This window comes from Calonectris borealis, chromosome 7 (assembly GCF_964195595.1).
Source record: "Calonectris borealis chromosome 7, bCalBor7.hap1.2, whole genome shotgun sequence".
NCBI lineage: Eukaryota > Metazoa > Chordata > Aves > Procellariiformes > Procellariidae > Calonectris > Calonectris borealis.
In genome coordinates this window covers 28,900,477-28,912,583 of record NC_134318.1, presented here as the reverse complement: position 1 = coordinate 28,912,583, position 12,107 = coordinate 28,900,477, and the positions used below count along the sequence as shown (strand labels likewise).

The window sequence follows — 12,107 nt, the reverse complement described above, 5'->3', positions numbered from 1 at the left end:
CATTTTCTTTTGAAACTGGGAGGCAGCGGCTGGGACAATTCTGCAGATGTGCTTGATGAGTTTGGGACAAAAATGGGCCGCCTCTTCCCCCCCTCCCCCCTTTAAGGTCTCCCATCAGGGGTTGCTTCTCCCTCCACTGCTTCCAGGACCCTCCCCTCCCTTCTTCAGTGGTCAGCTGAGACCCCCACCCACTGATCGCCTTTGTATTCCTGGCCTTTGGACACACTGACAGGGCCCTTTATGAGACCCCAATCAAGACCCCCATGTCACAGGTACCTAGTAGAGATACCAGACCCTTTTCAAATGAGGAACAACAAGGAAAATATGCTGGCCCATTGTCCCAGCACGGCACCAAGGGAGATGAAAGGGACAGGCTGCTCCCTCTCCGCAGACCGCCTGCCAATCAACCCCAGTTATTAAGGTCACGATGTGGAAATTCTTTTGACCTACACCTAATCAAAGATGCACCAGAGCCTTTTGAGACAACATGGGGGAAGGTGGGAGGGCAGGCATCCCGCCACCCTCCCCACCCATAAATACAGTGGAGCTTCCAAAGAGAATTTAGTAGGAATTAGTGCTGTGGCACATTTGCCCCAAGTACCGCTGGGGCAGCCAAGCTGGGCTCCATGCCGGCATCCAGCCTCAGGAGAGCTTAAATTAAACGCTCTTCTCATTGAAAAGTTACAGACTGAGCAACACTGGAGGTAGCTCAGAAGTCACAACCGAGGACCCTGTGTGACAAGTACTAAGCATCCTCTTTCCCATTCCCAATAGCTTTGGTTTGCACAGGCTGTGGGCTTCACGAAACATGCTCAGCACCATCCAACACTGGGCCCTGAAGAAGAAAAACTCAGTGGGCATGAACCTATGAACCTCCAAAAGGTGAAGCACCTGGAAGAGTGGATGGGTGCCAGCAGTGCAGAGCAGACATTCTGAATCCCCCTTGCATTATACAGGATGAAGACACCAAGACGACGTTGATGATGATAGTTCTTAGGACTACGCAGAAATCTCTCACAGAGAGGAGTTAGGACCCACCTGCAGTGACAGAGCAACCAGAAAACAGTCAGAGCTGGGTCAGATGGGATCAGAGAAGCACATCCCACGACACAGCTCCAGAGCACTTGGAATACGGACAAGATCACCTACCTCTGAAAAGTTGTTCTGTATCACTCACTGTCTGAGAGCCATCACCATACACTCAGTAACAGAACAGTTAAGACACGATACTTCAACCTGACAACAGTGACACAATAAGTGACAGACTACAGTCTGTGGTAGGTCACACAAAAGGACCAAAAAATCCAAACCCCAGAACAGAAAGATTTTGCAGCATATGTAGGAGGCTTCTGCAAGTGCATGATTTTGAATTAGGTCCTCCAGAAGAGCCACATGGTATAAATCATGGCCACCACCGGCACACATAAGACCAATCTCAAAGAAACAGAAACTTCCGGCATCCCTCTTTATGCACCTTATTTACCAGCATGTAGGGAATACCCTTCCTGATCCCACTGCCAGCTTGCTGCTCTCATCCTGTTGGCATCCTTCAAAGCCCATCTGGATCAAGCTCTTTGTGAAAGGCAAGCAAATTTGGGGTGGTGGTAGCGTGAAGACATGAACAGTGTGACAGTCACAGCAACCAAGCTGCAGGTTTCATTATGCTAAACACTTTGCTCATGTGTTGGCTCATGTTCCTCAGCCTTTTATCCACTTTTAGAAAGACACCAGTCCAGTGCTACTCAGAGTCCCCCAAATCCCATCAGAGAGCCTGCAGAAGATAACAGCCTACCAGTGGTGACCAACTGAGTGGGAGATGAGAAGTGAAAGATTCCAAAAGACCTTTGGGACAAAGACTCATGTGTTTACATAAATCTTACTATACTGCTTCTCCACTGCAAGTCGTTGCCATTCCTAAAACTGTCCCCTTGTTCCTTGGCTCTTACACAATTGTTGAAGCAGGTGGAAGACAGTTTTTTCTTCTTGGTGTTAAACCAACTAGCTTCCATACCAGAAGTTACTTAGGTACAGCAAAGCATGGCCTGGTTTAGGCTGCTGTAAGCCAAGATCCAAATGGACACTTCAAACCAGCTATCTCCTCTACTGTTACAATAAGGTGCAGTGCTCAGAGCAGACATTACTTCAGCGCTGCAGCACAGAAGACAGAGGTGAGTTTCTTACTTCAGGGCAATATCCTCCACTATCACCCTCCTTTCAAATGCCAATGGCAGGCTGAGGACCAGCCTCCTGCTGTCCTCAGAGTGAATCAACACTCCTTTAGAGGGGCTAGGCTGCTATCTTAGGACACTACAGCTCCGCTTCCCACCTCAGGGCATGAGCTCGCATCCTCCGAGTGACACCTCCAGCCTCATCTGGGAGGAGTAACAGTAGAAGCTGAGCCTGGTTAGAGGCATCTGCACCTGGGGCTCTCACCGTGCAAGAAAGGTCCATCCCCCTCTGTCCCTCCCCACCCGCAAAAGCAGCCCTTTGAAAGGCAGGGGAGGGAACAGACACCACTCTAATTGTAGGAATGAAACCTGGCATCCTCCTGCCCATCTACCTTTGCACTCCGTTTCTGATTCTCTTTGAACCTCTGGTACAGCTTGTCAGGTCGCTGCCCTCCTGAGAGATCAGAAAAAAAAAATACAGCAGTGATTACTATTGTACACTGATTTGCAAGCTGGAAAAAGAGAGAGAAAAAAGAGAGAACAGCCTCCATGTGTCAGGCTATGAAAGGGTTGCGACTGAAGCTGCCTGAAAAACAAACCCTTAATTTAAATGTTAATGAAAGTGCTGAAGAGACATCAGAGGCTTTCGTTTCTCTACAAGGAGCAGAATCACCAAGTCTAGAATTTATGGCCCCCTTAACCTCCCCTCTCCCCTTCTCTGCTCCATCAGCCAGAGAAGCTAGGAAAGGAAAAAAACCCTAATTTTAACATTAACTCCACACTTCCACTTTGGGATGCAATTGCTAAATTATCTGTTGGCAGGACACTGATCAAAGGTGGAAAAACAAAGGCACACTGCACAGCCGAGCAAAGGTAAACAGCAGCCAAGGTCTGGTGAAGTTACCTTCTCCCCCTGCGAATTTAAAAAAAAGAAAAAATGATCGCAAACTGGAAATAGAAACCTCAAACCACAAGGCTGCCAGCCCCCTCAACTAAGTTTCTTCTGTCACATCGATTAAACAGACATGGATTCTCCTGTGCAAACCAAGCAGCACAAGAAAGATGCTTCCCCCAAGCTTTCAGAGACAGACTTTCCCCTCAAGCAAGGGGAAAGATGAGAAAAAACTGCAGGGGGATTAAATAAATAAATAAATAAATCCATATGCAACACAGCTCCACAGGATTAGAAACAGATGTCTGGGTTCTAACTTAGTTAGCTACTGCCTCCCAAAACCTGCTCACCTGCCCACAACCACTACTGAGCCAATTCACAGAATCATAGAAAATATATACATTAAAGTATTGGCCAAAAGTGACAAAAAGGGAGCACGTCATCAGTCGTGTGAGCTTTAGAGGGCAAAGGAAAGAAACTGAAGTGAAGAAAGGTAAGTTGCACAGTTTATCAACTTATAGAAGCATTTGCATATGTGTTTGCATATGTGTTTTCTAGAGGAGAGGGAAAAGGGACATGTATGTTCACATGTTCACCCATGTGAAGACGACCAAATAGAGTAATTATCCCACAATTAAGGAGGTAAAACAAAGTCTCCTTTCTCCCATCATCAAGGGAACAGTCAGGGCACATGGATAAGACACAGGTGTCATTTTAGCTCCAGAGGGGAGAAACTGATACTCATTTCCTGCTCTTCAGCTTTGGGGTGAAAGAGCACCAAGTCAGTTATGACTATTGCATATATCTAGAAACCCACATCCAGATCACTCTCCGAGGTCAGTAAGAGATGGTAGTTAACGCCACCACTAACTCTGCAAGTCCACCCTGGGATCTCACAGTTGAGCAGGTTCTTCCTGTCCCTGCCTAAGAAACAGCTGCAGGTCAGAGTCCCCTCTCAATTATTCAAACCAACCAGGCTCTACAGAGATCCCCAAGGTCAGCAGAGCTATTGCTGCCTGCTATTTTGCTGGCGATGCACAAACCAGAATAAAACCCAGTTACTTGTCTCAAGTTCTAGCAGACTCAGAGAGGTTAACTGCACAAACCTAGGTCAAAACAGAGCACCAACTACAGCCAACAGCTCATCTTGATATACAGTAGGGGATATCTGCTGATAAAAGTGGAGCAAGAAATGAGGGTGGGGGAACATTATCAAGCATTTTAACTGCTGCATGTTAGGGCTTCAATTGTACAGTTAAAACCACTGCAAAGTTGCTCTGACTCAAGTGGGTTGTTTTGCTCTAATGGAATCTGCAAGATCAGATTGTTTCACCTTCACAAAAAGTTTCCAGATAACCATTAAAAAGAAGCCCTCAAAATTAATCATTTTGATTGTTCCCAATGGAAGAGAGACCCATTCAGTCAAGGTGCCTGTCAGCAACCCTTCTCTTCCTTCCTTTCCCCAGGAAGTTTTGGGTATGTTTTACAATTTGGCTGAAGTTGTCCACAAGGGCAGAGGTCTCCCCAGATATTACTTCCCCATAATATTCCATGGGAGAGGCAATTATGTTAACAGAGATTCAAATTAGCATGCTAAAATAGAGGAGTCGGGTCTCAACTACAACACTGCATAAACAGAAGAGACAAAGCAAGCCTGGCTTTTTAAGTTCAACTGCTCACAGAACTACTAGTTTTCCTTTAAATTAAACATTCAATGCAGATAGCTAGTCTTTGGTACAAACCTTCCTCCCCTCTGGAGTAAATCTGCACTTCACCAAGGCAACATTTGCAAGGAGAGGTCATGTACTGCAGTAGACCAACGACAAAGTTGGAAAAGGAGAGACCGTCTTTTGGGCTTACACACTCGAAGCACATCTCTGCCGCAATAGGGTTGCCTGACGTTGCCCCAGATTGCACCAAAGGTTTCCTAGCTCTCTATCTGTAGTTGCACATTGAAAACCATTTTTGTGCCTCCACCATCTCTTCTCTTGGTTTAAAATCCAACACACTTTGAATACAACATGGGAAGACCAGCTCTCGTGATAAATATTTTAAAATCTAAATAGCAAATGCCAGTGGCCAGACTGGCAGGAGAAGCCAGCTTAGATTTGAATACTTTTTTTAATCCAACACCAAAGAATTCCCAAATCCAAGATTAGTAATGAATTTAACATCAAGGTCCACTTTTTTCTTTCCCTTCCAGTTTACAAGCTTCTCTATCATTAGGGAAAAAACATTGCAACAAATTTTCCCCTAAATAAAGGAATATTTCAGTAGTACAACGTATATCATAAGCCTTATGTTTCTGCAGCCATAAATGCCAGGCAATTGGACCTTATTTTCTCCATAAACCTATCCCTCAAATTAAACAGTGTACAGTGGTCACTTCTCTACCCTGGCTACTGCCACCTCAGGGAATCACAAAGCATGAAGGTGCCACTATTCTACTAGAAACCCCTGGGTTTGCCTCACTTTGCACATTTGAATTGGTCCACTGCACTCAGGCTTGCCCTGGTCCCTGAGCACACATAAGTCACTGCAGTAAGCACCAGTAAATGAAAGTTTAACATCTGCATGACACAGAGTTCAAAAGGCAAATGAACTCGGGTGGAAGGGGATTACAAGCAGCCAAGAAATGTGGTTTAGGGTACACAGCCTCTCTGCAAGTACAGCATTTTACTAATCCATGGAGAAGGACACCTTTGGAGACCAATTAAAACAGTTGCTGGAGCAAGCTGAGGCACCCTATTTTAAGGATTCTCTCAGACTCTTCTCTAGTCCCTGATGTGACAGGCAATGGGGACCTGCTGCCCCAAGCACACCAACCAGTACAGCTGTGCAGAAGACCTGCTGAAAACCCAGAAGGAACACAATGCCCTCCTCATCCCCGCTACCCTGCAGGGCACATCCCCAAAGCAATGAAGTTCCAACAACACGCATGGATGTGAAGGCACTTACATGTCTGAAAAGGTTATACGAAGGACTAAGCACAGTTCTCCCCTGCACAGTGAGAAGAGAAGATCCAGTACTCTTGGTTCCCTTTTACTGCCTTTTATCCTATTTAATCTCCCTTACGGGCATCATTCTGTTTGCAGACCTTCCGAGCATCCAGCCCAGCATCACTACACAAAGAAGAAGGAAGCCTCCTCCTTAGCTCAGCACATCTGCAGGAGGATCTCTGTAGTGCCACAGGGAAACTGCAGACAAATCAAAGCAGAATATCCAAAAGAGATGCCTGAAGCCAGAGGAGCTACACTTTAAGAGCACAAGTCTCTGAAGTTTACTTTGAGCGTACAGGCACTGCCCATTAGAGCAGGACTACAGCAGAAAACCCATCTGTGGGTCAGAAGCGCATGGGATACTTTCTAAGGAAGCTTCACGCAGAGGGAGATATCCCTGAAAAGCAAGAAGAAAAGTTTCAGTCCTGCCCATTGACAGTTGAAGTTCAGTAAGAATACAACCCTGACTACTCTAGAGAGTCTTAGTCTTGGCAAACTTCCAGGTCAGGAAACCGCAGCATCTCCAAACCACTTTCCAATGGCTAGAACTAAAGGAGCCCTCCCTGCTTCTACCCCACTGCGCATAACTGCTTTGAGCTGTTCTTGAGCTCTATGTCCATAGTAGAGGGAGCTGGTGGGTTCTCAGCAATGATGGGCCAAAATACTTAGGTTGGAGCCAGATTTTACAGCAGTCCGACACCAGCAGAACTATCCGTTCTTACGGAGGAGCTCTCAGTTTACACCAGCACAAGTGAGAATGAAGAATCAAGAGGGCACGTCTAATGTTTAAGAGGAAGTGGAGATTATAGGCCACGTTCAGCCTCACTGAGGAACAAATGCATCCAAGCTCCAGCGAGAAGAATGGGGACTGCAAGGGAGGAAAAGCTTCACACACAAGTGCATAGGGAATGCATATGGGTGAAATATGGGCTCTTGCAAATAAAACAGAAACCACAGAGCTCCCCAAAGCAGACCTTGCTAGAAACCAGATATTATCTTTTTGATACTCACCCTCATTAGACAGCAAGCAATAAAACCTATTAGTGAAAAATTCATCTCCCCTGCCCCTTGCCCTGGCCCTCCCCCACCACATGCCCTCCTGCTCTGATCCTCTCTCTCTTCTAGGATGGCTGTGATTTGTTCTGAGAAGCGACAGGTTTATAGGTTAGCCGACACCTTCTCTCTGTGGAATTTTAATTAACTTCTCCCATCGTCAATATGTTAAGGAGCAGGGTTCCCATTATACGAGGTCAGCAGCGTGTTTCAGGCCCTGCTATATCAGCCGTCAAATTGAAGAATTAATGACGTGGCTAATTGGCTCTAATTCTCCACCCCCCCTCCCCAAAATATGGAGGCGTAAAGGGGGGCAGTAGGGTGGGCTAGCGGGGGAGGCTGGTACAGTCCACACTCATAAAAAAAATGAGAGTGCACAATTTAAGCCCACTTTTTCATGGGGTAGCTGTTCCACCACCTCCCATTTATCACCCTGCAGGATGGAAAGGGGGGGTGGGGAGACAGTGGGTAAATATTGTGACAGAGAGTGTGCACAAGCGTGCACACCAGGGAGAGGAACACTGTCCTGACAAGAGGCCACCTCAGCAGGTCATCACTTAGGAATAGGAAGCAGCATGCCACTGGGCTCTAACCAGCCATGGTGCTAGAGCCAGAGCCTGTCTGCTAGAAGAGAGGCCCTTGCAGCACAGAAGACAGTAAAGGGCTTCTATCTAACATCTTGCAGCAGCATTAACGCACACAGCACTTCTTCAAAAACACTGTCTCAAACACTTGGAGCAATGGGACGAAGGAATGGCAAAATTATAGCAGGCCTTGAGGGTCATTTCCCTGATAATGCCATTAGCTCCGTACCACTAAGTTTCTGCTGCCTGCAAAACAAGCTTGGAAATCTAATGAGGACAGCAGTTGTGCGAAGTATTTTGGTTTTGCACAAGCCTAACATTTACTAGTTGCAGATATCACACGGACAGCAACAGCAGCTCTTCTTCCCCTCCTCCCTTGAGGAAGAAACTCTCCTGCATGCAGAAGACCAGGTTAACAGTGCACCAAAGAGACAGATCGTTGCTGGCCAGTGGAAGATTTTAACAGCGAGAGTTTGTTTCTCAGATTTTCACTTCCTTGGGAATAAAAGCACTTTGAAAAACACCCTGGAAGACACCGGAGTAGGTACTCCCTTGCCTCCCATGCTGAAGTTGTAGTTGTAGCACTACGCCCATACTAGAAGCACAGGGCTACAGGCAGTAGAGGCTGGAAAACCTCATCCTTGAATCCCACTTCTACCTTTCCCAGTCCAGCATGCTCAATTTACCAAGAAAACTGAGCACTAACCAATGCACGCAGCTCCAAGCTAGCTTCCCAAGCAAAAAAGCAGGGACTTCATTTCTTGGCATCTCTTCTGCCAGAGTATGAGAATACAAGTTGGCATCTTTTCAGTACAGAAAACCTTAAGAGGATCCTGCTCATTGCTTCTAATTAGCAAAGCAGAGTAAGTCAGAGAGTTCGCTCTGCCAGTAAGAACAAATAGGTCCCACCTGGGACAGTAACAGGAACGCAGGGACATTTTCATAGCTTCTTTATGAGGAGACCACTCAGCTGTTCCAGGGAACAAAGACCACACACTCTTCCCTGAGCTCCTGTGCAGGCACAAGCACCTGATCAGCCTCCACCCACATCAAAAGTCCCTGAAGTGTCACACTGGTGCCTCGGAGAGGTTTGCGGACGCACAGCCTATCCAACTCCTTTACTTCTCTCTGTTGGAAATTGGGAATAAAGAGATCTCAGTTACCTTAATAATGGGCTGATAGCAATGGACCACACTCGATCCTCTGTCTGCACTGTATGTAGACACTGCCCAACTCTGCCCGCGGACAAGGACCAAACCTAAAGAGAGAGATGCATGTTATGCCACATCACCCAGAAGGTGCAGAAGGTAGGATCCACGCTGCTAACGTGCTGAAAGAGCTGCCAAAACTGCCATGCTCACCTTCCCTGAGATCCTCTCCCTGAATTTCCATTACTTATTTTTGAGGAGCAGAGCCTTCAATCACTGGCAGAAACAAGCACTTAAAGTTACACAAAGATTCAGCTTGTGAGTATGACCTTCCACCCCACCGGTAAGAGAGAGAGCACCCCCATTACCACATGTTCTCTGGGGCAGCACTCAACACAGAGATTTCTCGTCTTCTGTAGTTAAATAAACAAGAAGTGGGATTTGTCCAAATCTCTGCTGTTCTCTTGAACAGTGTGGGAAGACGCTGTACCATCCCTGGAAAATTTCCATTTATATTATCTATAAAATTAATTGTTTGCTATCCTGTAAAATAGTTTTTTATAAACCCACCCCCTTTCGACCAAGTTTCTTAAATGTACCCCAGGCTATTTTCAAACAGGCCCCCCTTGCTCACTGACAATGTGAGAGAATCTCTTCCCTCCCCCATCTGTGCATACGTGCACATCCCCTTCCACCAGTTCACCACACACACCCTTTTGTTTCTGGGTCCTAATAAAGTCCCCCAGATTCTTGCTGGGGCCTCTGCTTGTGGCCCTCATTTTCCCCACTTTGCCCTCATTCTTGGCCCACAGGACTCAAGCCCCCCAGTTCTCTGTAACCGACCCCCAATGTTTCACTTCAAGACTTCAAAGCTGGGAGTGCCCTATTTGTTTGTTTGTTGATAATACCCAGGATTGCAGGCTATTCTTGTCAGCGGGGAATTTAGCACCTAGTGTCAGCAAAAGCAGCAGAAAAGCTTAACTTAAGGCATCCCTATCTCCTACAGGTTAAAAATATTGCTCAGAGCACACTATCTAGTGCCTATCACACAGGAATGTACATTAGCAGCTCTTCAGGGCTTAGTCCTAATCAACACTCCGCAGAGCCCTCAATAGCTTAGACACTTAGAGCCCCTTTAGAAGGCTGGCAGGGATTCCCTTCCACCCTCCAAGTCTCATTCACGCAAACAAGGCAGCCTACAAAAGAGATGATAAAAAATAAGAGGTGAACATCCCTAGAGCCTATGCTGTGGGGAGCACTGGGTGGGCAAGATCTCACACTAGTTCCAAGAAAAACAGCCTTAAATTCCTCTCTGGCCTTCAGGAATTTGTTCTCAAGGTCGGGGAGGTCTGTCCTCCAGCTGTCAGGGAAGCAGCAAGAAGGCACTCTCCCAGCAAAGAGGCTCCACAGAACAGAACGGAGCAGCCCTGCTTAAATGTGAGACGAAGCAGCATCAAGGCCTTGCTCCCAGGAGTCAAGCAGCATCCTCAACAGTGCCCTTTGCATCTGAACACTGCTCTACCTGGGAGTGATTTTACCCAGAAGTACACCCATACGGAGGGACCAACAAGAATATACAGGGTCATGCCGCTCAGATAGTTACCCATTACCACACACTTCCTCTAAAACCTTGAAAGAGACATTTAAGTCTTTCTTTGCCCCAACTTCCCCTCTTGCAAAACAGGAATAGCAATTTTTCCTCTTACCTCCATTAATGCTCTACAATATGTACCAGGGACCAAGAGTATTCAACAGCCTACCCTGAGCAACAGCCAAAGCTTTCAACATACAGCAACCACTTCTAACAATGAAACAAGTGGTTGTGAAGATGCTACAGGTACTGCATCATGCTAGCAGGACAAGGGTGAAGCACCTACATGGAGTTTCCTAAACTACTAAAACAGAGCTGGTTATAGCTCAGGAGAACAACTCTCCAGGTCCATGTAGGAATACAGCACTGCCAACCAGATCCAGAAGGACAAAAAAAAAAATCCACAAGGTCCTGCCTCAAAAATAAATAGCCAAAATTATGTGACAGGATTCAGTGATGCCAACTGGAATAGAAAAATGGGAGCTAACAGTATTCATAGTCTAAGTTCACACCTGGTTTGCAAACCAAGAACCATAAAAAAATAATAATAATAAAACAAAAAACAAAACAAACAAAAAAAAACACCCCAAACCAAACCACAAACACAAATAAATAAACCACAACCCCACAGATTTGGAAAAGACGTCATGCTACCCCTTAAAGAGATCGAATATACAACAGAGAGTATGTGAAGCAGCACTGCATCACAAAGCAAGGATGTGCTTGAGATACATACAAGCTTCTTGTATTTCAGACTAACTGCCATGGTCTCCGCTACAGCGTTAGAGAGATGTACAGCAAAAGAAGCAAAACATCAGCTGCCGCCTTCTGCACTTCCTAGTTTAAACCAGCAGCTGATGTCATAAAGTACTGCCAAATCTCCTTCTTAAAAGCTTGGCACAGCAAGCATCTTTTCAGAGATATGAGCTTACGCCAAGATACCCAGCACTTCTCCTGCAGACACACAAGACGGGGCTCATAACTGTTCTGCTGACAAACATTCGTGGCACAAGACCTCTGAGGTCACCTCTGCAACAGCACCTGCAGCTGCTGGAACATCATGCTCACCTTCGCTGTTCTGTCCCGGGAGCCACTGACAATGAGGCCACCTTGGAAGTCCACACAGTTCACCTCCTGTTCATGCGCAGAGAACTTGACACTGTAGGAGCCATGGATCTTGTGAAGGACAATATTTCCATCTCTGAAAAACAAATCCCCAGGCAAGGAGTCTGTATCAGCTGCATCTCCCTTGGCCATGCACCTTCCATTAGTGCTTAGGAATGCTACAAGATGACCAGGACTGATCTCTCATGGGAGCTGAAATTCATGCAGCGTTATTAACCCTCCACTCCTCACATATCACTTGTTCTCTTGCAATTCCACATCTGGCCAGTCAAACCCTGATCTGCCACACATGAAAATTTTCCTGGCTGTATTTCCACCCTCCACTTTGTGTTAAGCTGCAGAAACTAGCAGAGCAGCCATTCCTCCTCCTACTGCTTTGAGCTTGCCAGAATCCTGGCTGGATGCTGAACGGCTGGAGTAAGGGAACAAGTGAGAGGTCATTCTCACCCATGGCCAAGCCTCAGCCTTTCATTCATTTCAGAGCAGCCATGCAGGGTATTGTGCTTCGAATTAACTACAAAGACATTTAGACTTTTTTCAACCAATA

At 46.3% G+C, this 12,107-nt stretch overlaps 1 protein-coding gene across 2 annotated transcripts in view; it reads right to left on the bottom strand.

The window, feature by feature from the left end:
- Window positions 1-12,107, bottom strand: part of FBXW4 (F-box and WD repeat domain containing 4) — a 63,860-nt gene that overhangs the window by 36,745 nt on the left and 15,008 nt on the right. For both annotated transcript variants that reach the window (XM_075154890.1, XM_075154891.1), the window contains 2 exons: window positions 11,504-11,636; window positions 8,860-8,954 (listed from right to left, as the gene is read on the bottom strand). In XM_075154890.1, coding sequence (XP_075010991.1) covers window positions 8,860-8,954; window positions 11,504-11,636 — 228 coding nt within the window. The remainder of the gene's footprint in view (window positions 1-8,859; window positions 8,955-11,503; window positions 11,637-12,107) is intronic.